Here is a 26,128-nt window from a genome sequence, read left to right as displayed (position 1 = left end):
TGATCTATTTAGTATTAGCAGGCCAAGTGGCTGCTTAGACACCATTGCAGCAGCCCTTTGCAGAAGCCCCTTTTCAAAGTCAGCTTCTTGCTGTAAACAGGAACTAATTTTTTACTTCATAGAAAATCTTGACTTGGAAGGGACCCTGTAGTTCCAACACCCCTGCTGTGGTCAGGGATTCCACTGGATCAGATTGCTCAAGGCTGTAAACTGGCAGTAGTATTTAAGTTGGTCTCTTGGCATTCTTTGGTGTTTGAGTGTAATGTACACACGTATAAAGCAAGAACTAAAACAAGCAGCAAACAGGTTTCCAGAAGGGACTCAATGAAAGCTTTGTTATGTAAAACAAAGGAGGGATTTCAGTTGCTTTGCTAATGCATAGTTGCCAGTTGGCATATCTCATGGCAGGCCTCAAATCCTTGGAATATATTTATCACCCAAAGGTATTTCAGATGAGCAGTGGTACACAGTTCAGTACAGTCCAGCTAAATCCAAAGTGAAATGTGCTGTGCAGACTGAGGAGTAGCATTTGGAGATAGCTTTGTTGCCCTTCTCCAGGATTTGACTGGAATGAACCAGATGGTTTTTTCATCTGGCAGAGGTGTGCTCTGTTTGGAAGAAGGGTAAAAGCTGCATCAGCCGTTCTTGGCTCTAGCTGTAGAACAGTCAGTAGATCAGTGATGCAGATGAGTCAGTAATGTGCATGGAATGAAAAGTAACTGATAGTATTAAGAATCAGAATATCTTGGGTTGGAAGGGATTTGGAGAATAATTTAATTCCAGACCCCTTCTTACAGGCAGGGACACCCTCCACTCATACAATACAACTAGAAATTCTGATACTGCAGAGAACCTGAATGTCCAAGTAACACTTTTCATAAGATTTCTTTCCAGTTGCTTCTTTTCCCAACAGAAAAAAAAAAGCTGCTGGGGGAAAAAGTATCTTCATTTCCCAAGCTCTCAAGACTCTAAATGTTCCATACCCTTAAAGGCTCTACATGCCCTATGATTTTAGGGGTAGTTAACTGGGATTCTCTGGCCAGCCTGGATGAAGGATATAGTCTGTATGTTCTTGAGCTTTTGCTACAGCCAGCCTTGTGCATAGCTATGTCTAAGGATGGGGAGCTTCAGAAAGGAGGCAGTGATATAAATCATCCAGTCAAGCTTTCTACATTTTTTTTAAAACAGAAAGCAAAAAGCAAATAGGGTGTGGTAAGCAGTTGAGTTTTGTTTTGTTTTTTAATACCAATGTCAGCAGTGGAATTAGACACAATATTTATAGTAACTCCAGGATCTGTAGTGGAGAGGAGGAAAGTTCAGAAATGTGGCTGTGGAAGTCCGTGTGTTTCTGGGGACAGTTGTTACCGTTTCCAGTTTTTGCCTGCTCTCTGAGATTGCCCTGATCTTGGCCTCAGGGGGTTGATAAGAAGTGGGCTGTTGGTTTTCTTTATGAAGTACAAGGAGTTTGGCCTGACGAGTCTCTCATTCACAGCTTTGTTAATATTATTCTCAACTTCCTTTATATTTTCCATTTTTATTGGTATCTCTGTTTCTTTATAGAGCAATGTGTATTTTTGAGGCCTTAGTTCCCTGTCTTGTATATAGAAGCAAAAAAGAAAGCTTTGACACTTTTTCAACCAGCTGTTGAGACTAAATTGGATATTTATCATCATTTCACTTTGTTTTTTCCTTGTAGGCCTTGCAGGAGAAGTTGTGGAATGTGGCAGCTCCCCTGTACCTAAAACAGAATGCATTGGCATCTGCTGCAGCAAAACAGGTGAGGTGGAAGCAGCTGAGGCTGCACAGGGGCCAGTCCTTGGGTAGGAGTCTTTTGTTGGCCATGGAATGATAATACACCTCTGACCTTCCACTGGCATAGTCTGTCCAAGTCAATCTTAGTCCCCCAAACTGGGGTCATTTCTCTTCTCTTCAAAAGATGAGTGGTGAGGGAGGGAAGTTCATGACTGCTGTGAAAAGGCAAATATCACACTCATCTTCCAGAACAGTAAGAAAGAAGATCCAGAAAACTCTGGGTTGCTTGTCCTTGCCTCTTTCCTGTGGGAGGTTATGCACCAAATACTTATAAAAGCTGTTCCTAAACAAGATCAACAAAGCTACTTGGAACAGCCAAAATGCATTTCTCAAGAACAAAGTATGGCTGACCACCATCACTACCCTCCCTGGTGAGGGGACTGGTGCTGTGGACAAGGGGAGGGCAGTGGAAATTGCAAAGCTTGGATACAGTCTCCCATCATTTCTCTTTCACCAGACTTGCAGGACTGTGGCTGAATAAATAGATAGTAAGGGTCCTGCAAATTGAGGAACCAGTCAATATGCTGGAGGGCATGGCTGCTGGTCTGCACACACTGGGGAACTGGGGTGCTGGGAACCTCATTGTGTTTGGTACTTTGAATGTAAGGCATTGCAGGAGGCCAACTGGGATGACTTGGTTTGGGAAATTATCCAGCTCTGGCAAGATGCCATCTCCTGGGCTGTGTTGTGTGTTGGCCTCCCCAGCAGAAGGAAGATGCTGACAAACTGGAGCAGTTCAGCAGAGGGCCACCAATGTGGTCAGCGGTTGGAGCATATATTACCTGCAATGAAAGGCTGAGGGAGCTGAAATTGTCCAGCCTGGAGAAGAGCAGGCTTCAGGATGGATTTACTTCTGTTTAGCAGAGCCAGACTACTCAGGAAAAGAGGCAGTTGGGAAATAATGAGAAATTTTGATCAGCTATAAAGGGAAAATTTCCTGTAACAATGGTTAAATACAGTTGCCCAGAGAGGTGGGGGGAATCTGTTGTTGGAAGTGTTTGCAATTTGATGTGGCCCTGAGTTACTGGATCTAATGAGACTTGCTCTGGGCAGGGAACCAGGCTAGATGACCTCTGGAGGTACGGTCCAATCTGGGTTATTCTGATCCTGTGTTGTATAAATGTGTGAATGATCAGATCCTGGAAAAACTGAAGCTAAGCCCTAAGAAAAGGTAAAGAAGCCAGCAAGCTATTCAATAGGCCCGTAGTAAATCTAGGGTAAAAGCAAGTTCATGGATCTGTTGGGAAACTGCTCATATATTGAGTGTAAGGTGTAATAGGCAGGTACTGCTGTGCATCAAAGCCTTCTCTGCTGTTGATGAGTAGAAACAAAAGCCATCCAGCTTTTGAAATATTCTCTGATTGAAATGTTTGTCTCGGGTGCCCTCTTGAGTAGCATGTGAACCCCCTGGAAAGTGTTTTCTGTTGTGATGGTGAACACTGGTCACTTGCTGTCAATGCAAGGGGAGGGAGTATTCTGTATTAAATAACTTGAAAGTTCTTGGCATCTACACAATCATACTGAGCTCAACTGTATTAATTTGAGCACTTCCTCTTGCTTCATGTGTTCCTTGGTATGAGATAAAAATACCATCATCTGGTGATCACGGCTGTACCAGGGCTTAACAGTCCCATGGTTTTTTTACCCCTGTGATGTCTGTCTGGCAGATCCTGGAAGAAACTTACAAAATGGAGTTCATGTACAGCGGAGTGGAAAGCAGACAGGTGGTCATTATTCACCACATGAGACTGCAGGCGAAGGCCTTGCAGCTGATAGTGACTGCCCGCACCACCCGAGGGTAAGGATGACCTGGCCTGAGGATCCTCTTAGGGTTAGCTCTAAAATTACTCTCCTTGAGCTTTGTTTAAAAATCCAGCAAGGATAAATTAGACACATAACAGGGCAGCCTGCCAATAACTATTTGCTAGAGTAATTCAGAACAAAGAACCTTCTTTTGCCTTTGATACAGCTGTATAGGGACACAATTGTGAATTACATGACAAAACTATTGGGAAGATGAGTTTTGGGGGTTGAGTTCTCTCATTTATGAGCATATAAATAGGTTTAAAACATTGTAGAGTTGATATTTGGGACCTGTTTAAATGAGGAAAAGTCATGTATCAAAAGAATGCACTAAACATGTTTACTTCATTAAATATTGGTTGCTGAATTTTTAGCATCGGGAAAGTATTGTCCACCTGACTGACCTGCAACTGCTGTGTGTGACTCAGCAACTGCTCCTGTGCAGGTTTAGGTACATGAGAGGCTCTGAGTGGTTTGTTTTGGCTGCTGAAGTTAATGAAGGGACACGTGCTTATAGAATGAGAACTCCAGCTGGTGGAATTAGAGCAAATTAATTACTGTCCTAGTTTACTTCTGTTTCAGGTTTGTTGCCATCAACTTACCATGTTACCATGGAGATCCATAATATATTTGTCTTTTAACCTCTTGTTTTATGGGTGAGAAATTAGTATTTTCTAACAGTGGCCCAGGGAACTTAATTACTGCCTTATGCAAATGGTTTTGGGTTTGTTTTCTTTTTGTGAGGGGGATATAGATAAGTGAGGAACACTTTTTTTGGTTCAAAAACTGTAAGATCTTCCCATTTTTAGGAGGTTTAATGGGATTCCAAACCCCCTAAATATGTATAGCCATAGAGCCATTTTTCTTTCTTTGAAAGAAAACCAAGAAATATTATTTTCATTACAGAGTGGAGCCTCTTTTTGGGATGTGTGAAAAATTCCTCCAAGAAGTGGATTCCTTTCAGAGGTGACAAACTCCATTGCTTCTTCACTTTATGTTAGGAAGTCCCACCACCATTGTCATCAGGGGATATTCACTTTGTTTTTCATCTCTTTACATCTCCCTTCCCTGCTGCCCTACATTGGGAACTGTCATGGGATAATAATAAAGCAAGAAGAACCTTTGTAGCTGAAGTCCTTAACATGTTATGCTGGTACTTCAGAAACATGTGCTCTGAATTAATTTTTTATAGAATAGCTGATTTTTTTTCATGTATTTATAAGGATTTATCTACTTTTAGTGGATGCTGTTTTCATAAATACTTAAATTTTTTTTTTTGTTCTTGTTATTTTTTCTCCTGGAGCCCTGAGAGCGTTTTGACCTTTCAAAAATTAATAAAAAAGCAGATTACCCTTGATGTGCTCAACATGTAGCAATAAGTCAGACAAGAATTCTGTGGTATCTTTCCTGGCCCTGTCTACTGCTTTTGCCACCTCTTCGGAGTCATCTTTACTTGCAGGGGAAGTAGATGTACTAAGTGTTAATTTATAGGATCAGACTGATTCTGCTGAAAGATGTCCCTGCTCGTAGGTGATCTTTACAGTCCCTTCCAACCCAAACCATTCTCTGGTTCTGATTCTGGGAAATAGTAATGAGTTCCACTGATCTTGAGACTCAGTGTCAGGAAAAGATACACAGGAAATGAACAGTTCCATCCTCAGCTCCAGCTGGGCATTAGGGTAGGGCAGATCTGGTCCTGTTTTCTTATCAGCCAGCCACAACTGCGAACCTTATAATAAATGTGAATTTAGTCAGAACTAGAAATAAAATTCTGCTCAGCCAACTAAGGATATCTCTATCTGTGGACTAGCTATCCAATTCCCTGCTGAGTCGTAAAATCATAGAATCATAGAATGGCTTAGGTTAGAAGGGATATTGAAGACCATCTTGTTCCAACTGCCCTGCCATGGGCAGGGACATATTCCAGACCAGAGCTTCATCCAGCCTCACCTCGAACATTTCCAGGAATGGGGCATCCATGGTTTCTCTGGACAGCCACTCTTACAGTGAAGAATCTCCTCTTAATATCAAATTTAAATCTTTCCTTTTGTAGTTTAAGGCCACTGCCATTTGTCCTGTTACGCTCTACCTGAGTAAAAAGTTCCTTTCCCTCTTCTTTGTAAGTCCCTCTTAAGTACTGAAAATTTGCAGTGAGGTCTCCCTGAAGCCTTCTCTTCTCCAGCCTGAGCAGCCCCAACTCTCTCAGCCTGTCCTCAGAACAGAGGTGCTCCAGCCCTCTGAGCATGTTCATGGCCTCCTCTGTACATCTTACACTGGGAACTCCAGAACTGGGCCCAGTACTTCCAGTGGGATCTCATGAGGGCAAAGAAGAGGGGGAGAATCCCCTCCTTTGACCTGCTGCCTACACCACATAGCCCTTGGTGGTGTCAGTTTGAGCACAGGGCATGGTCCCAACACAAGTAGTCAAAGTCATCTCTTATGTAGAGACACATCAGAAGAGGAATGCAGGTATCTAAGTCTGTCATTATAACTAAATAGAAGGATTAAGTAGCTTAACTGAAAATAACAATACTGTGGAAAAAGTTGAAAAAAGTATTTGATTTTTAATCTATTCTTCACACAGATGTTTCATCTCTGAGCTCCCACATATGCAAGGCAGTTTTGTAGATAAATTGTTGGACTTAATGCCCAGACTTGTGACATCCAAGCCTTCAGAAGTGGTCAAGATTCTTCAGACAACACTGCGGCAAAGTACCTTCCTCCACCTTCCTCTTCCAGAGCAGGTTGGTTTAACAGAAAATTAAAATGCAATATCCTTGTGGACTGTCTTGGCATCTGACTACTTTCTAACATACCATGAAGCTTTTAGAATTTAGGGTCTTGGTCAGACACAAGTGTTACTTATTTCTTTTTTGATTTCTTATCTAGCATCCTCAGGAGTACTGATAAAAACATTAAAAACTTAGTAATTCCTGGCAATATAAAAAAAAAAAAAATCCAAAGTTTATGCACATCTCCGTTAACAACAGTAGTAATTACAATTTTTTTTTCTTTCCTCTTTTCACCACCTTCTGATTTTTGCTAATCACTTTGCCCCTAACAGCTCCATAGAGCCACTGCAAATATCATTGAGCCTACTGGTGAATCTGATAATCCCCTGAGGTTTACATCAGGATTGGTTGTGGCGCTGGATGTTGATGCAACTCTGGAACACGTGCAGGATCCCCAAGGAACTGTTAAAGTTCAGGTAAGAAGTCATGTGACATAAATGCAAACAAGATTATGTCTTGGGAGGAGCTTCTTTAAAGATGTCAATACTTTTAGATTGCAAATAATGATACACTTCATTAGTAACAATGCTGGATTTCTGTAGTGTGCTGAGAGTTGGCTTGGTGCAATTTTGAGAGTTTGCTTTGAGCACTTGGGTGTCATTCTGTGCTTCCATCATGCATTGTGCATGATATGGACATGAAGATCAATAAATTCTGGTGAGATTCCAGTCTAGCAGGAGGAGGAGGAGCAAAAGAAGTTGTTCTGAATGGCACAAAAATACGCAGGCTCTTGGCTTTCTGTATTTCCAGGTTTTCTTCCTGCTGCTCAATCACTAGTTTCAGATGCAGCTGAGGAGGCAGGAGTGGTATGATCCAAGTAAAATATGCAGCGTCACTGCTTAACAAAGAAACAAAACCCTCAGTAACAATGCAGAGGAAGAAGCTGATGTCAGTGTGGCCTTTTTTCCACCTGTGCTGTGGGTTTGAATTGCAGCATGTGACTGTTATATCCAGGGCACTTGAACTCCTGGCTCCAAGCTAAAGCCTGCTTGTCCTTCATTTCTAACTGAAACAGATCTGCACTGTTCACTGTGCAGATCCCCAGTGCAGTTGTCATTCCTTTGTTGGTTTTTTTTTTCTCTTTTTTTTGTTCCCCTCTAGGTGTTGTATCCAGATGGACAAGCGCAGCTAATCCATCCTAAACCAGCTGACTTCCGAAATCCCGGCCCTGGGAGGCACAGGCTGATAACTCAGGTTTACCTCTCGCACACAGCCTGGACAGGTAACGTTTATGATACACATTATTGGCTACAGTTGCATTAGACACAAGTTACCTACTCACAGTCTGGGGGGCTCTGAGGATCCTGGAGCTATGGTTGGTGCTGCCCTTGGTGCCAATCAGGCCTTTGAGTGGTTTCAGCTCCCTGTTTACCAGGCACTGGTGCTCTGTAGGAAATAGAGGGGCTGCTGTCTTGAGAGAGCCCTGGGAGCCTTCACATGAGAGCTGTGTTCAAGGTGAGGTTGGCCACTCATGTGCAGAGCAATGTCAGCTCTCAGAGCCAGGTCTGCATCCTTAGGCAAAGGCGAGGATCACAGTAAACTGACTCCTTGTAAGTTGTGTTTTGGGTCTCACAGGTATCTCTGAGCATGGCAGAGAACAGTACAGCAGTACAATTTCATTGCTGATTCAACTAACGCCCTTTTAATGCCCTAAAATGCCCTGTAGCTCTGATGTGACTCCAACATTCGCCTTCAGTCTCAGCTGCTGTTCACACTTCCCCATGGAAGCACTTCAGTAATTGGCTTGTGGACTTCAAACAACAAAAGCAGAATGTATTTCATTCACAGCCCTCTTTGTCCTGTTTTCTTTTAATGCCTTCACCTTTATTCAAATGTGGGGATTTCCTCTGAGAGGGTTTTTTTTCTGACCAATTTTTCATTGGATTTGTTGATTTTTTTTTTTAACCAACAGAATTGTTTATTGCTGTGTTCCTTCATATACTATTTTTTATATAGTACTTTGATGGTGTACTCACTCATCCTGCTGTCTTTGTTTTGTTTTGGAGAAGAAAATATGATACTATTTCTAGGACTGGAAGGATCTGGGTTTAAGGGTTGATCCTGTTACTTCACCAGAGGGAGCTGAAGTCCTTATTTGTACTTTTGCAGTGTTCACTGGAAGGGCATTTTAAGCATGGCCCTGAGGGACTCTGTTCTGGTGTCTCCTCTAGGCATTATTTTAATCATTAACTTTGACATGGACACTTAGGCATATAAAACAGGGGGAAGACACCAAGGAGAGGGGCTCAGAAAACAGTCAGAATTCAAAGTGGACAAATCGCCTTAATTCAAGACAATGAAACTCATTAAAGGCCAGCAGAAAGAGTGTGCTTGGGAAGGAGAATGTCCAAGTGCAAAGCACTGATTAACTGCCAGGTGTAGAGCAGAAGTGAAAGAGCTGACTGCAGGCTGCAAATAAGAGTTGATGGAGTGATGAGAAGGTGAGCTCAGGGAGGTGTTGGCTGAAGCATGGAGTGACTATACAAAAGAGTTATTTCTTGTGCTCTGTCTGGTGCTGATGATGTCTCAGCTGGAGACCCCCTGCAGTTCTGGACATGGCCTCTTAAAATCCTGTGGGTTTGCGCAGGTTTCACTGAGGTTTCATTATAGTGGTCCTGTTATGGGCTATCCCTGGTAAACAGTTAAGTCCCCGCACAGCATCTGGTGTCACTCCCCAGTGGGACAGCTAGAGGATCAGAAGGGCAACGGGAGAAAACTCCTGGGTATTACACTGTATAGCAATAGCTACAGCATCCCTGTGTTATCAACACTATTTTGGTCACAAATCCAAAACAAGGCATCATGTGAGCTTCTATGAAGGAAAATTAACTTTATCCCCAGGCAAAACCAGTACAGTCCATAAAGAAAACCTAAACAAATCTGGTTTTAAGTCTAGAAATGAGAATTTTGTTGGGTATGTAAATCCGGGAGTAAGTCCAGGGTAATAGTATGTATGCTGAAATCTCAGTTCTGTTTTGACCACTGTGAGAAGAGTAAAGGGAAATCGTCCTGTGGGCACAGGATGATGCCCAGCTCTGCCCAGCTGTATAGTTGGTGAAAGAGAGGAAGAGGTGGTCTGGCGTGCAACAACTTCCAGCCAAGGAGACTCTTAAAATAACCTCCTGTGCCACAAGTTTTACCAGATGTTATCTGGATTGATCCTGACATAAATACAGTGAACAAGGCCTGCTAGTTCTGTGGGGTTTTCAATGATTGTTGTTATTTCATTGGAGTTACTTTCCAACAGGTATTTTTGAAAGTTGTAAGTTAGTGGTAGGATTTTTTCAGTGATAACAAAGAGAGAGAGGAATAAACCTAGAACAGTCCTTAGTTCTGCTGTGCTGAATGTAATGCCAAAGGCTTGTTTTCAGACTCTAGACTGGATTCTGGTCACTCCAGCTCTACACATACCCAGCATACATGAAATTAAAATTCATTTGATGTTGATTGTTCACTGTGCAATGACAATCATGTTTGGATTGTTCTATTTTTTTCTCTGCAGAGCCATGTCAGATTGAAGTGCGACTGCTGCTGGCTTACAATTCTAACAGGAGCAAAGCATCTACCAGGATTCCTAAATCTACCTGGAGTGAGAGCTTGGAGTCTCTCCCACCCTCTGAAAATGGCATAGAGGGGACCATCCCCTTCAGCAAGTCTGTCAAGGTGTATATAATGCCCAAACCTGCCAGGCGGTGAGGACTGGCACTGGAAAACCTATTTATGGGGTTTGTTGGATTAGATGAAAACAAAATGCTGTGTCCAAGATAGCAAACCAAGCCAAAACAGCCTTTACCTGCATAAAGGGACTCAGATGTCAAAATAAAGCTTCTGAAGAACAGTTGGTCTCGTAAGCAGCAGGCAAATACAGGAGTTACTCAGCTAGTTACGAGTGGTTTCAAGAAAATGCAGGTTTTTCTATATTGATTCAACAGAAACAGGACAGTTCTCAATCAGCATTCCAGTAGTACTTTCACTGGGCTGTACCTTCAGTTTTTACCTATTAAGTCTTTCTCCAAGGCCTCTAGGTTTTCTGCTGTGTGTTTATTATGTAAATGCTTGGGCACATAAATCAATGTTATTTTACAGTACTCTAAAGTAAAGTGGAGGAGTTCAGCATTTTGTGGGGGGTTGTTGGTTTGTTTCTGAGGTTTTTTTTGGTTTTGGTTTTTGGGGTTTTTTTTATGTCTAAAACTTGCATTTGTGCATTGGTACCTAATTTCTTAACAGAAAAAATAAGAAGAAGCACTATTGTTCTTATGTGGGAACAGCATCTAGGAAGGAAATTGCCAATTGCTGTTCTGCGTCATCTACAGCTGTGCTGAAGCTGGTCCAGCTCTGGGGAGGGCACAGGTTGTTCATGGTGCAGGGGCAGCAGTAACCTGTTTGTGCAGGTGGCAGAATTTCAGTCAGCAGGACATGGAGTTTAACTGAGCTACAGCAACAAAGCAGTTTGTCTCCTGTTGCACCTTTGTGCAGCTTGAGGAGCAATCTGATTAAGTACTAGTTGGAAAATTCCTGACCACAATGCACTAAGCTTTACAGGATGTGTTTTGGTGTGATGATCCTGACCTGAACCAGTCTTAGTGGGATGTGAAAATCTGACTTTCAATTCAGCAGCACTTCTGGCACTCAAAGTCTTTCTTGTAAGTTGAAGTAGCTGGAAACACTCTGCTGAACAGAATTGGGCAGCTTGTCAGGGTTCCCCTCTGGAGGTGAGCTGGGAGAACAGAGGGCCAAGAATTAAGTTAAAACATGGTACATCTGGAATTCCTGTTGGCATTTCCTGTGTCTGTGCATTGCTTCTGCGTGTCAGGTTTAGCGGACTGAGGAACCTTGTATGGTTTGTAGCAATCCTTTGTTAAGATTTTTTAGGAGGACCTAATGTGTGAAACATTCTAGTGCAGAGGCCAAATGTTGCCTGTGTTCATGAATCAGTTGAGGTTTTTTTCTTTTTAAAAAGAGGTGTATTTTTAGCAAGTAAACACAACAATGAAGAAATACTTTGCAATTGTATTTAGTGTAAATAACTCCTTACATGCTTTCCTACAATAAAGTTGGAAAACTCATGCTATTCTGTTTCTTTTTTATAATATGAGTGAACATGGATGCCTGCATGGTCCTTGGCTAATAAGATCACTGCATGGTTTTTTGTGATTATATTTTTTTAGCACTGGTAAGTTGTAGCCCAAAGGCTCATAACCATAAAGCTTTGCTGCTGCTTTAGTTATTCTTGAATTAAATTTACTTTCTTAGTGTTTTTGCTCTTACAAACTGTTTTTTCGGTGTTTCATTCACCTTTAGGGCATTGCTTTGAAAATCTCCTGTCCTTCTGACAGCTGTGTTGTTATCGTCTGACTTGTCTTTGGCATCCTCAGTTCAGTTCCCAGCAGACAGGGTTGATGTATCTCTCATTAGGAAGCTGTGTCTGGGCAGATTTTTTGACAAGTTGAGTGAGCTCATTACAGACTTTTTCCTTTTTTTTCCCTCTCATTTTTGCACTTCACCAGTATTCTGAGCAGTTTGTCATCTCAGTAGTGTTTCTAATTTAGATGGTGTCCATAGGCTTCAGACCACAATGGATGCTGTGGTAGGCACAGCAGATATTTTCAATATCAAAATTTTGGCATCTTTCTCTCTTGCTAAGTACTGGATCAAATTTCTACTATTTTGTTCCCTTCATGCTGTCCTTGACCCCCTTCCATATAACATACCAGACAAAGAGTGAGTGCCTTCTGTATTGCTGTTGAGAATCAAACACTGCAAGGCTTTGGAAAAGTTCTTCCATCTGTAATTTCAAGCTGCCTAAAACAAGCTGAAAATATAAGGCTGCTATGAACATTTCCAATCTGCTAATGAGAGCGTTCTGCAGTTGGCTTCTCTTCTGTAGATTTTTTCTCTGATTCCTGGTTTGGATCATGGAAGAAATCACAACTTCTCCTTTCCTCCTTCAGTTTCACCTGTGCAAGCAGATGACTAATTCATCATCTAATCTAAACCTTACCTCTTTCAGGTTAAACCCCCCTGCCCCGGTCCTATCACTTCATGCTCTTGTCAAGAGTCCCCCTCCGGCTCTCTTGTAGCCCCTTCAGGCACTGGAAGGAGCTCTCAGGTCTCCCCAGAGCCTTCTCTTCTCCAGGCTGAACAATCCAAACTCTCTCAGCCTGCTTCCATAGCAGAACTGCTCCAGCCCTTTCAGCATTTTCATGGTCTCCTCTGGACTTGCTCCATATGTCGACAGCCATGTGTTGGATGCAGCACTACAGGTGGGGTCTCAGCAGAGCAGAGGGGGAGAATCCCCTCCCTTTCCCTGCTGCCCAGATGCAGCCCAGAAAGGCAGCTGAGTCCTTGGGGCTGCCAGGGCACACTGTTGAGTATGTTGAGCTGCTCGCCCACCAACACCCACAAGGTGTTGCCCCTCAGGGGTGCTGTCAACCCATTTTCCACCCATCCTGTATGTGTGTATGGGACTGTCCATTTCACATCATATTCCAACATATGGGGAATTGGAAAAGAAATTTGTACAAAAAGCAAAGATTATTGTAGTTGTTGAAATCCAGATGTTGACTTTTTCTTCCCATCCCCAGGTTTAGACATTAAGGTTTTTCTGCTCTCAAAAAACCAGAGTTCATGCTCTTTGTGTCGTCTCAGAGGCATTCATGCCATTCACTCGTTGTCCTTTAATTCTGGATAATTGTTGGGCTGCTGCACTGCAATAGCCTGTGAGATGATTGATCTCAGAATGAAAAGAAAAACAAAGGGCTTCAGACACGTACAAAGATAATTTGCATCTTTCATCTCTGTTGAAGGGGGAACAGAGGACTTCAGATGACAGTCACCCAAGTATGGGGAGTTTCTGTTCTCTCAGATAGTTCCAAGTGTAGGAACAATGTGCCAGTAGAGCTGCAGCCACAGGGAGTCTACAAAGGAAGGGCATAATTTGCTGAGAACCAACAATGTTCAAACACCCCTTACCTCTGCATTGTATCTCCTAGTTAGATGGAAGCAAGAGGGAAAAGAATCTGGCAGAGCAAGGAGAATGCTGACCCCGTATGAAAGAGGGGTAGTATAGTGGTTTGAAAATGTGTTGTCCTATTTACCATTAACTTTCTGGATTTAATTTATGTAAGGCATCTGTGTATGAGGGAAAACCAGCTTTGAATGCTTTTAGTGAGAAATTCATATCCAGATTGCTGAAGTCCAATGAAATTCATTACTGGAAGTAAATAATTCAATTACTGAGTCAAGAGCTCATAAAACAATGCATAAGTGTATTGGGAACAATGTTGAAGAAATGGGACATTAACTCAGACATGGTGTGGCTTTCACCTATCTTATTTTAAAAAGGACAAAACCCCCATAAATGAGCAGGGACACTTTCTGCAAAAAGTACAAAGCAAGTTCTTGGGAAGATGAAAAAACAGGACCGCATGCCATCACTGAATCATTTAGGTTGGAAAAGACCTCTAAGATCTCTAAGGTCATGGAATCCAGTCATAAACCCAGCACTCAGCCATGGCCTCAGGTGCCACATCCACATGCCTTTTGAACACTGCCAGGGATGATGACTCCACCACTTCCCTGGGTAGCCTGTTCCAAAGCCTAGCAACACTTTCCAGAAAGAGATTTTTTTAAAAAAATATCCAATTTAAACCTCCTCTGGTGCAACTTGAGGCTGTTTCCTCTTGTCCTGTCACTTGTTACACCCCACTGGCTACAATCTCCTTTCAGGCAGCTGAAGAGTGATAAGGCCCCTCCCGAGCCTCCTTTTCTTCAGGCTAAACACTCCCAGCTCCCTCAGGCCGCTCCTCATCAGACTTGCACTCTCCACCACGCTGTACTGCTCATCATCTTGGGTTCAAGCTCACAGAGATGGATTTTCCTCTGGAATCCTATCTTGCTTGTCTAAGTTCTAATCACTTTTTTATCTTATTTCACTGGCATCTTCCATTCTATTCTTAGTAACATGCACTGGGAATGCAAAAAAGGCTGTCTTTACAGTTTGCTAATGCGATATCAGTGGGACTTCAAAATACAAAGTTTTAAGGCTTGTGAATGCCAGGCTTTGCACAAATGCTGCCCAATGTCCCTTAAAAATGCTGGTCATGTTGCATTTGGTGTCTGTGAGCCTTTTATGGCCTGTTTCTCCTGGCTGCCAGCTCACACATGCTGCTTCACAAAGATAAAGGCTGGGGACTGACCCACTCGGCGGCAGAGCAGCTGGGGTGGAATCTTCCTGGCTCCCAGCCCAGCCGCAGCTCGGCTTTAATTTCAGCGTCAGGGTGGGAGTTCACTGCCTACTGGGAGATTGTTTTCCTGGTGGGAGGCAGAGCAGTGGTGTATGTGAGAAATCCTGCCCTATAAAAGTGCATTCCCATGATTTGGGCTATGAGCCCATAATTTTAACAAATTATTTATGGCTCTAGCTGAAAGCAGCAATTTAACAAAGATACCAGTTTGAGCTCTGCTGGAATTTTTTGATGAATCAATCCCAGCTGCTTCCACCATCTAGCAAAGCAATTTCAGGCACCAAGAAGGAAATTGGGCTTTCAGTGACTGGAGCAGCCCAAGTGAAACAGATGCTGTTGTGGGAACTGACAGTGCTGACTCAGGAAGCTGTGACAAGAGCAGCAAGAGAAGACATGGATGGAAAAGACTTGCAGCAGATAATCTCCTTGTTGACACCAAAATTTTGTACCGATGGTGGTGAAACTTAGCAGTTTATCTTTAAAAAAAAAGAAATCCGTTTTTTTGCACATTGCAGCTCCCTGTTTTGGAAGTGGAATCTTCTGCATCCTACCAGTTGCCAGAGGAAGGGAAGAATTAAGAGGCTGCAGGACAAAGCTGGGTGGGGTACACCTCAGTCACCTGGCAATGCAAAACGGGCTCTGCTCCCCACATGCCTTTTGGGAGGACAGATCGTGTGGCAGCAGCAGTGTGAGGAGCCCACAGCATTTGTCTCAAATGAGGACCTGAGCTAGGCAGTTTTGGTGAATGTGGCATCACCATTAATGTGCCCCATCAACATGAAAGTGTGTTACGAAAAAAAAAAAAAAAAAAAAGTGAAAAAACAGACCTGGAGGAGAAAGATAAGGTGTTTGCTCAACTTCTCCTAACAGTGCAATGTGCATGGTTCCATTTTTTTAATTACTGCAGTGTCCTCTCAGCCAAAGCATTACAAAGCCTTTTCCCATTTGAGGTTGCCTTAAAGCCCAAAAGCTCATAAAATAACACAAATACATGACCACAGTCAGGAGAGTCAAACCACCTTCACTGTCAGATAACAGTGCAAAAAGTCTCCCCACTCTGCGGGCTGGTAGGAACTCGTTCTGCTGGCATTCCCTTAGGATGACCGCAGTCTTCTGGGTCAGTAGTTCACCTTCTCCTCCTCACCAGGCAAGTTATGCAGAAATGTCACAGCAGCTACAGTGAGCATTATACCAGCTGCTGTGTCAGACAACACAGATGCAGCTGGGAAGGCAGTTCCTCCTGGGTTATGTAAGATTCTGCCTCAAATGCAGCTACACTAACAGAAAACATTGCTGTAATTAGGTGACTGCAAGATAAAACTTTCAAGTACACACTTTCCCTTTGTTTTTATACCACTTTATATTTTATCAGATAAAAGGTTCTAAATGATTACTAGAGCAAATAGCAGAAAAAGAACATAGTATTTTGTGGGTCTTGGGAAAGTTATTGTGCTCTCCTACCAATCTAAGCCTCTCTACTACTGCTTGGATAGCTGCAAGTGCCTCAGGGCTTTTACAGCTTCATCTTGATACTTTCATTAATATGCACAGAACAAGAAATGGTGAGCCTAGTGGGAAAAAAAAATCTGCAGCAGGTAACTTGTAACTGGCAATATTGATAGAAGCCCACCAAGAACAGCAACCAAGAGAACTGTTTAAATCTTCAGTGTAATAACATTTGTTGGCACAACATTTAAATCACCAGATAATGATGACCAGCAACAATTCTCACATGCATCCCCAGCTTGCCAGCAGTGCCTTGCTAGCAACAATTCCGGCTGATTACCTAAAGATCAATGTTTTATGCTGCAAACTCTAGTTTTGTAACACACCTTCCTAATGATTTTAAGCATGTAGGAACTTCTGAATAGATATGTATTAGACAACTCAATCCTCACAACTGGCAATTAATATGAAAATTCTTTAAGGCACAGGTTTTATGCTTATACCCTGTTGACATTTTTTCCCCTTTTTCAGGCTCAATGAAAAATTTAAAAGTGCTCTATTATGTGATGTTCATAAATTGGCAAATACCCTGACTGAGGTCACCTGCAGGGGGTAAAGTTGTATGTTCTGCGTTTGCTTTTTAATTTATTTAATTTTTAACTTATTTATCCAGTGGTGGTAAAATGCTTCTTTACCACCACTTCATATCTACCATTTGATTGTGCTCATCAGCTATTTTATGGCTGCGTTCCAGTAGCTAGTAATGTAATTTTGGGCCATTTTCTAATAAAAGTATGTAAAACATAATCTCCTGATTTAGTCAACAGGTGAAAAATTAAGTAACAAGACCGTGGACAGCATTCAGAGGAAAATTAGGTCAATCTCAACAATACATGGAAACGATTCTGTAATTGAACAATCTAATTACATTAACAGCCCCGCCTTTTGTGAGCCCTCGATTTTGTTTAAGCCCTGAACTAATGATCCGTCTTTGCATTTTCGACTGTCAGAGCACAAACGCCTTGGCACGTAAGCTCACACTCTGGAGCGCAGTTTGAGCGGGCAGAGGTGCGCCGGTGACTGGGCGGCGGGCCGGGAAGGCGGGCCGAGCCGCGGCTCAGCAGGTGGAATGGAAGAGCCCGCCCACCTTCACCCCCCGAGCAGCCAGCGCGTTGTACTCCGCCACGGCCTTCTCCGTCTGCAGCACCAGCGCCTCGACCCCGTTCCTCTTCAGATACTCCACGGTGGACGCTGGAACCTCGGATGGGAGAAGGAAATCACAAAAGCAAGTATCAGATTCTTTTCCCCTTAAACTGTAAGACTTGTAGAAAACCAGGTACTGATGCCATTTGTTAAACATGGCTTAAGTAACTGCCAGTAGCCAAAATGATAATGCTCAGATAGTTCCAAGAATAATTTAGATTGTTTTCTCTTCAATAAAGGTACTTTTATACACACCCCAATCTCCTTGGCACACCTTAAAAATGCAGTCCCTTTACAAATATAAATAGAATTAGAACTAAAAGAATTTACTCTAAATAAGGTGTTCATCCCACCAGAAAGCTACTAAAGACTTGCTTCTCTCCAAGTAAAGCTCAGCATTTCTGATCTGAGCTTTCTGTAGCTAGTTTATCTGCTGAAATGACACCCTGGCAACACTTGTGACAAGAATGCCTGATTACCAAAGTATTTACAGCAGGCTAGAGAGCCAGTTATAACCTATTGCAAGAGGAGGGGCCTAATGGCATGAAAAATTTTCCTTGTTTCAGTTGCTCCTGTAGCAGAACATAAACCTGTTTACTGCTTGACATTGACACTAGTACAGGGGAGCTCAAAGGATGTTTCTTTCAAGACCTGAGAGACCCCTGACAGGAGCTCATTCACACTGATCCTCAATTTTTTCCCTCTCAGTGAAGCATCATTCGATTTAATTTTTTCCTCCTAATCAGAGGGGAGTGGGAAAACAAACAGTTCTCTTTCTGCTTGTCACAGAACAAAAACCTACCTGCAAAGCCTCGCTCATGCCACGACCAATCACCACAGTTTGAACACCCTTCTTGACAACTTCTTCAAGGTCAGCTGGCTGCACTCCTGGAGAATGCTAAGTGTCAGGGAAGGAAAACAATGGTCTGTGTACTGACAGCACCAACCAGGAAAGCTGTGTGTCCTGAACACAGAGCAGCAGGGTAAATTAGCAGAACCAAAGTGTAGCACAACCCTCTTCTGTACATACACAGAGTAGATAACACTACAAACTGGAAAAGGTGTTTAATATGCAGATGATGAAGGATGATAATTAATTAATTGATGGCAAGATTATAATTCCTTATGAAACAGTCAAAAGCAAAAAGATGCATTACACATTTCTAAAACATTTATGTCTAATTTCTGGCATTTTGTAAATACTAACAGTTAAAGTGAAATCAATAAATTGCAACAATACCACTGTTTGATTTCAAAATAACAAAATCTACTTGTAAGAAACATCATTGCAAACCAAAGTTTACTCACTTTAAATACAAAGAGCTCCTCAGATAATTAAAACTATTAAATAATTTTCTTGTTTACTTCGCAAATCTCACCAAAGAGGACTGAAAGGTATTGGGTAGCTTCATTTCAGTTAACAGTTTCAATTTCTGCACTATTCTCTCTTTTGAGAAAAGAATATTTGAAACCAAACTCCTCAAAGAAAGAAGGAACTTTCACAGCACATAAACAGAGGCTTTAAAAAGTACATCCATTTACTGCTATTATGCTTTAAACATATGAATGCATAAACACACCTATAATGTTAATACAATACATTATTATGTTACACTAATTCTCCTCCTGGATTCAGTTTCTATGTATCTCCATGTGGCCAAGAGTAAGATATTGGACATCCTGTGGCTATAATTTGGCACCTCTTGGTGTGCATTTTTATTTTTAGAACATAAATATTATTTCTTTCCCCCCCCTTTCTTTTTTTTAAGTAGAATTCTAAAGTTCTGAAGTTTTCCAGGGGTCTGAGTTTCTTACTTGAAGTAGGTAATGCCATGGTGGACTCATGGAGAATGGAGCAAGTAAGACTTTTCAAGCTGAAACAAACACATGAGCTGCCTTAAAGTTGCAGGTGAAAAAAGTCTTCCATGGTAGAGTGCCACTTCCAATGAATGAGTTAAGCTTATTCCATAAGAAAGTCTTCAGCGTGGCTGATGTCCGAAATTTCAGTAACAGAGATGATTCACCTTTATGGTTCTCCAAGTTCACAGAATCATAGAACACCTCAAACTGGTGTGATGAGAATCATTCACAGGACTATCTTAAGCTAAACCATGACTTAAGAGCATCATCCAGATGCTCCTGGAACTCTGACAAGCTTGCTTTGTGACCACTTCCCTGGCAAGCCTGTTCCAGAGCCCAAGCACCCTCTGGGTAAAAGCCTTTTGCTAACATCCCATCTGAATGTCCCCTTGCAGCTTGACTGCATTTCCATGGCTCCTACTGCAGGTCACCAGAGAGGAGATCAGTGCCTGCCCTGCACTGCCCAGCCTCTGCAAAGTGTAGATGGTGATGAGGTCACCCCTCAGCCTCCTCTGCTCCAAGATGAACAAGCCAAATGACCTCAGCTGCTCCTCCTAAGCCTTGTCCTCAAGGCCTTTCAGCATCTCCATCACCCTCCTTGGAACACAGTCCAACCGTCTGATGTCTCCTTATGCTGAGGTGCCCAAAACTGCACACAGAGCTCGAGGTGAGGCTGCTCCAGTGCAGAGCAGAGTGGGACAAGCACCTTCCTCAGCTGTGCTGTGCTTGACACACTCCAGGACCTGTCTGGCCCCTTGGGCTGCTGCTCCCCTTGTCCATTTACATTCCATATCCACACCTGGAATGCAGAAGTCACTTGAATGGGCAGAGCTTTCTCAGTCTCAGTCCAAATCACTCTTAAGTACTTGTTTATGACAGAATAGGCAATACTTTTCCTTTGGGGTTTTTTAAATAGACTCAAAACTTAGACAACAGGAGTTGGTATGTTTTACTGCAATTACAATAATTAGAATTCTGGGGAAGGTTTGCTGTCATGTGAGAAGCACTCCTGAGACATTAAAGCCATGGAACAAAAGGATTTTCTTTGGTTACACAAGATACTTTGATGCTAGTAAGAAACTAGTGTTACTAAAGGAAATATGTAAATATGATGAAATAACTGTATCTTTGTTGATTTGACAGCAGATTTTCTTGCCTGTTCTGTTCTCTGGCCTTCATTTCAGCAGTATCTACTTATTTTCCTCTGCCATTAGCAGATGGCACTGAAATGCAGCCAGCCAGGGAGAGAGGGTGCCATTCATCCCCAAGGGTTAAGGCCACAAGAACTGTTAGTGCTCAGTTACAGAACCTTGCAGGGCCAGTTATACAATTTTCCTGATGAAAGAATGCTCCACTAGACACCTCTGTGATGGCAGAGGAGGAAAGGAAGCAATTTATTTCCAACTAGAGTGTAGGACATGACCAGCACTGCTTGTTTTCCACACTTCACTTCCAGCTACCTCCAGGAAAAACATGCTCAAAGCAAGGAGGCAAACTTTAGTCCATCATTTTAAAAATGGGCAGAAAATGCAGCTGTTGAATCCTACTGTTTCCAGTGTGGACAAAATTAAATTTTTGACAGTTCTTCTCAACATTGGAGGTGCAGTCTAGAAAAAGCTTACTTCTAGTCTCAGTATTTGTTGTTTGCTTTTTGTTTTAAAAGAAAATCACCTCACTCCTCAGCTGCAAGTGGAAGAACTGATCTAAAGCAGGAGGTTTACAAGCCACTTACCTAAGCCTTACTTTAGATATGTATTTTTTACTTCCTGATTAAATAAAAAGGATGCCAGAAAACCAGCCCCTCCAGAGAACCCAACTGTTCTTTTTCTCCAATTTTAATTTAACATTTTTTAATTTAACATTGACTTGTTTTTCAAGCCCTCTAAAGACTTACGGATTTAAATGTTTTACTTGTGACAAGAAGATACCTCTTGTTAGAAACTTTCAAAAGAAAGTACAGCCTCCTCAATGTTAGTAAGCGCCTATAATTTGAAACCGTGGTTGGAATAAATATAAAAATGTGATTGAGCTGGGAACTAGTTGAGAACTTTTCAGCCATTATTACCTGTACTGCTTCTCCAGCCATGTCAATATAAAGCACAAAAACAATACTGTCAAACAAGCAGACAGCATCTCTCATCACAAAACCCATCCCTTTGAAGAGCCAGTGAAAACTTGTTTTTTTTCTAACCAGGCCATAAATGAAATACATTTTAAAAGGTAAGTACACAGCTACCTTTTCCTCTGCAAGGTGCAGATATCTTTGCATGACAGCAGCACCTTTCTCTTGGTGTTATATATTCTGCATAAACAGGACTCTGACAGGTAAAAATGTTCTGTTCTCCCACAGATTACAGATGAAGTGGCAAACCCAAATACTCTGCATTTCAGTTGTGTCAAAAGGAATCCAAGAGAGCTGCATCCTCTGCATGGATACAGCTGCAGGTGCTGGGCCTGGTCAATACATTATTATTTTGTGCTTTAATTTTTGCTTTGCAAATGGGATTTTTTTTTCCCTAGTCAATTATCTATCCCAGTGCAAGTCCTAATATGAGAAGAATTACCAACATCTAGTTCCTAATGCAATATATGCTATACTACTTCTAAAGCTGAAACATCAATACTGTTCCATGTACTTCCATCCAATTCTGATTGCATTTACAGATAAACTTTAAAAATTACAAGGGCAAGCACTTAGAGAAGTCACTGTGTGATTAGCCAGACATGGAGCTTTTCACAGAGAAAATAGTGCATGAGACATTGTATCTGCATATCTTTCCTCTGAAATATGTACAAGGGACCCCAAGGAAAAAGATATAAACTAAACCACATGCAGTGTTGTCTTCCAAACATGCAAGGTCAATTACTGTCTATTTTTTTGTTGTTGTTTTTTACTTTTCATAATTTCTTTTCCTATCTCATTCAAGATAACTTTTGTTTAGACAGTCTTAAGAGAGGTTGTTACTGGCATCTTATGACAATTACACTCTGAAGGAGATGAGGAATATTGTTTGAGAGCTCTAAGGTATGTGAGAGCTCTCTGGTCAGGGTGGCTGTCAGAACTCATGGCAGCAGTTGCTATATCCTTTTGCATGTTGGAGGTTGTGGGACTGCAGCCCTCTGATCCCTCCACAAAGTCACCTCCAAAACATACACTCAGTTCTTCCCAGGAAAATCTAATGGCTCGATGAAAGAAAAAGGCAGCTCACTGAATTTCTGTCTGGAACTTGGACACTGTTTTCTGGAGCATCCTCAGAGTCCTGTTTTAAATGCAGGGTAGTGAACAGCAAACTTACGTTAGTCCCGGTTTCTCGCCAATCCCACGTCCGGCTTCCTCCTGGCCATACCTTGCAGTCCTTATACGTTGTGGAGCAGCCTTTCACCTTCATCTGACCCCAAGAAAGGGAAGCAATTTCAGGGGAAGACATCACAAAGTTGAAGGCAAGTCTGGAAAAAGGATATTTAATACTTTAACATCAGGCCAACATATGAAGTGCTTTAACAAAACTGGAAAATTCTGTCCTCACCCCAAGGAGCTAAGGAAGGAAATGCTGTAACAGACTTTATCCACGTGGTTTTGTGACAACAGACTTGAACTGAGGATCAGCAGATTTGTTGAATTACCAGTCCTCTTGGGGATTTTGGGCAAATCATTTTACGTGCTAAATCTGTTCAACTATTGGATGTTCAACTTTTAAAACTATCAACAGGGATCAGGTCCCAGAATATCCTCTCACATCTGGGTTTTAATCTTCTCCCTGAAATGAACAATGAGGATAATAATTTCCTAAAATATCAGAAATCTGCACTATTTCTTTGGCCACTTTCTTTTTTTACCATTAAAGTGGTAAATGAGGTTAAAAGGAAATGCCAAACAAACCCAACATTAAAGCCATGAATCAAACAGTATCACTGTCAAATTGCTATAGAAAACAAGACTTTCAGGGATGTAAAGGGGTTTCCCAAGATAATTATAGATCCAAATAAGAACTTGTCTAAATGTTTGACCTCCATCTTCATTGTTTCAACTTAAATCCATTATTTCTAATCCTTTCTGTTGGGGACAAGTAGAACAGCTTAATCTTTGTCTTTTTCACTCTTTTTTCTGTTGTTATTTTCTTGAGGATTTCACTCAGTATTTTTATTTCATTTGGATTAAATAAACGTCTCTTCAGTCATGTTTTCTAAATTTCTGCTTATTTTCTCCCTTTTTCTTTTGGCAGCCAATCACTGGTACACATCTTCCTTTGATGTCTGTTGCCTAGAACTTGACAGAGCCTTATCAGTGCCGCTGTAGCCCAACTGCTTGTTGGTGTCTGCCGCAGTGATGTCGGGATCAGCTTCCACTGTCACCGCTGGGCACCAGCAGGGCGGGGACTCTGCCTCACAGGGACCCGGGGCAGCTCTCCCCTCCTCACAGCCCCTCACGTACTGCAGTCTGATTGCTGCACTGACTCTGGCAGTGAATGAATGGGAAGAGAGGAATCACAGGGTGTTGATAGCCTGGGAATGCTTTGGACTAGCATGGCAGTCCACTGCCACTCTCCAGGGCAGAGTCACCTTTCTGCCCTTCCAATTCACATGGTCTGAGATCCACATTTTGAAGAAAACTTGATGTTTCTCCTCTAAAAAGAGGTCCACCTCTGCCTAATCCAGAAAATTTTGTGGCACATCCTTCCAGATACACATCCTTTATTTTTTTAATTGTTGACATTCACCAGGAATTGAATAGTTTAAATTCATTATATGAACCCTGGCAGCACAGATTAAAGGCAGTGCCCTTGCAAAAGATAAATCTTTGAATGACCATGCTTCCAGTCCTCCTGGAAGCCTCCCTTCCTGTCTTGCACGTGCTACAAAAGATGCAGCAGTGCCAGACAGGATGTGCTCTCCTCAGATTGCCAGAAGCAGATCTCAGTATCCCACTGAAAACATTGCAAGAAGGAAACAAACACATTACTTTGGACTCAGCACAGGACTGAGTTTGCCAGAGGTGCTTCTCACACAGGATAGTGGGGCAATTCTTTTCCTTCTCACCCCTGTGTGAAGTTAGTGGCACATGTGTCCTGTCAAACAGGAAGCGAGGCAAGCAGCTAGAGGGGACTGAAACTTACTTGGATTCATATATTCCAGATTCTTTTATCCCACATCCATGATGCAATGGACTCAAACAAAGATTTGTAAGATTGTTTTTCCAAAGGTCTGCCTGAAGGGAGATTCTAGCTGAAGAAACAATCAGCAGTAGTCCCAATAGAATAAAATCAAAGAGTAAAGGCTGAATAAAGCACCCAGAACCTGGCTCTCAAGAATGAAAATAATTTTTGCCTGTGCTACTTTTCAGATGAAATGGTAGAACTAGACCTGGAGGTCAGACAGAGGTGAACGAGCAATAAAATGATCAGGATTATCACCTTCCCCAATCCAAACAGTATCACAAGGCTGGAATTGTGCAATGAAACAGGCACAAACTACAAATGGGAGAGCAGGGATTCCATACTATCTTTTTATGCTATCAAACAGCATAAAAATAAGTAAATAGCAGAAAATAAGTAAATAGCAGAAATGAAGCAACAAAACTTACAAGGCAAAAATAAAATTTTCATGTAAAACTATTTGCCATAATACCACCAGAGATTATCAGTCAGGTAGGCCACTTGAATAAATATCTTAGAGTAAGAATGAACTCATGGACAGAAACTTTGGGCATCCTTTGGTTCAACCACTGAGGAGCAGGAAAACAGTTCTCAAACAAATTATTATTTCAGATATTCACTGTGAGAAATGTTAAGTATCAAAACATACAGTAACACTTAGGATCAAAAGAGACCTTGGATTAAATGAATTCCAAGTACAACCTAAAATAGCAATTTCTGCAAACTGCAGTAGTCCAAGCACAGAGACGAGGAGCAGAAATGGCTCAAGACTCTACAAGCAAAGGCATGAGAGTTTAAAAACATCAGAAGAAAAGGAAGCAGAACTTAAAAGGAGGCAAAACGCACATTTATGCCAGGAGAGAGTACTGAAAGAGAAATGAAGATAAGAAATGAAAGAGAAATGAAGATAAGGATTGCAGGAGACAAAGGTAGGTGAGAAGGAAGCGGAAGAAAGGTGAGATTTAATTGCAGTTGGGAAAGCTGGTGGGCTTTAAGACTGCCAGCACACCTTTCCTCTGTGGAGGTAAGCAGCATCAAATGGAATAAAAGAGGTGAACAAGAACGGTGCACCAGATAACATTTTATTGAGACGCTGCAGAAGGAAAAAAAACCCAAGGGGCAACCTGAGACTGAAGAGGATACAAGGGAAAGAGTAAATGGGTGTACATGAAGTTTTGGGCAGAACAGACTCCTGTAAGGTGTCAGAAGACTCCGTGCTTCTCCAGCGCTGCCTGGGAGCAGGGTCAGGAGGCGGGCGACTTCTCATTCCAGGGGATACAGAGGCCAGAGGAAGGTCAGGATTGAAAACCGACAGCAGCAAGGCAGACAGAAAGGACGGAAGAAGTTTAGATCAACTGTGTAGGGAGGGGTAAGGTGTCAAGTTCACGAAGGAGGAAAGCACACTTCGGGAATTCCATTTCTCTCTGGGGAGCCTTGGGACGGCCGTTAACCGGGGAGGTCACGGGGATCTGGTAGCAAGAGGAGAGGGGGAACAGCACTTTGTGAATACAGCGGAGAGAAGCAAGGAGACGAGGACACAGAACCCTGAGAAATACCGCGGGGGATGGAGGGAGGGAGCTGGGAAGGGAAGGTGCAGTTCAGGACCCCCGAGACACGGCCTGGCGTGACGGGGCACAAGACCCGGCCCCGCCGCCGGCCGCGCCTCCCGCCCGCTGCCCTCACGCCGAGGGCCCGTCACGCGCCCGCACTCACCGCCCCGCGCGCGCGACCCCACTGCCCCGCCAGGCTCCGCCCCCTCCGCGCTGTGCCGGGAGGGGGCGGAGCCTCTGCGCTGCCACTCTCTCAGTGGACA

At 42.5% G+C, this 26,128-nt stretch overlaps 2 protein-coding genes across 4 annotated transcripts in view; one reads left to right on the top strand and one right to left on the bottom strand.

The window, feature by feature from the left end:
- Positions 1-11,473, top strand: part of INTS4 (integrator complex subunit 4) — a 31,224-nt gene extending 19,751 nt beyond the window's left edge. Inside the window, exons 17-23 of the mRNA XM_066341236.1 lie at positions 1,697-1,777; positions 3,480-3,610; positions 4,522-4,581; positions 6,200-6,359; positions 6,680-6,823; positions 7,509-7,629; positions 9,910-11,473. Coding sequence (XP_066197333.1) covers positions 1,697-1,777; positions 3,480-3,610; positions 4,522-4,581; positions 6,200-6,359; positions 6,680-6,823; positions 7,509-7,629; positions 9,910-10,103 — 891 coding nt within the window. The 3' untranslated portion in view covers positions 10,104-11,473. The remainder of the gene's footprint in view (positions 1-1,696; positions 1,778-3,479; positions 3,611-4,521; positions 4,582-6,199; positions 6,360-6,679; positions 6,824-7,508; positions 7,630-9,909) is intronic.
- Positions 11,474-15,994: 4,521 nt separating this feature from the next.
- AAMDC (adipogenesis associated Mth938 domain containing) lies at positions 15,995-26,090 on the bottom strand. 3 transcript variants are annotated; one of them, XM_066341232.1, is made up of 4 exons: positions 26,029-26,088; positions 22,510-22,609; positions 18,105-18,200; positions 15,995-17,357 (listed from the first exon to the last, which is right to left on the bottom strand). In XM_066341232.1, the coding sequence occupies exons 2-4, from the start codon at positions 22,588-22,590 to the stop codon at positions 17,217-17,219; spliced, it is 318 nt and encodes a 105-aa protein (XP_066197329.1). In that variant the 5' UTR covers positions 22,591-22,609; positions 26,029-26,088; the 3' UTR covers positions 15,995-17,216. The 3 variants fall into 3 exon arrangements, with proteins under 3 accessions (XP_066197329.1, XP_066197330.1, XP_066197332.1); XM_066341233.1 differs by lacking the exon at positions 26,029-26,088 and adding an exon at positions 22,690-22,708; XM_066341235.1 differs by having other exon boundaries at positions 17,003-17,357; positions 22,459-22,609; positions 26,029-26,090.
- Positions 26,091-26,128: the final 38 nt, after the last annotated feature.

Source organism: Sylvia atricapilla, chromosome 2, assembly GCF_009819655.1.
Source record: "Sylvia atricapilla isolate bSylAtr1 chromosome 2, bSylAtr1.pri, whole genome shotgun sequence".
NCBI classification, from domain to species: Eukaryota; Metazoa; Chordata; class Aves; order Passeriformes; family Sylviidae; genus Sylvia; species Sylvia atricapilla.
Note: the sequence above shows the minus strand (reverse complement) of the source record. Positions and strands in the feature narration are given on the sequence as shown.

Coding starts and splice junctions, on each gene's coding strand:
- AAMDC (XM_066341235.1), bottom strand. CDS start 22,590: ATGTCTTCCCCTGAAATTGCTTCCCTTTCTTGGGGTCAGATGAAGGTG. Junction 18,201..22,458: donor GGCGAGAAACCGGGACTAAC/GTAAGTTTGCTG, acceptor CCTGACACTTAG/CATTCTCCAGGAGTGCAGCC. Junction 17,358..18,104: donor GCATGAGCGAGGCTTTGCAG/GTAGGTTTTTGT, acceptor CTCCCATCCGAG/GTTCCAGCGTCCACCGTGGA.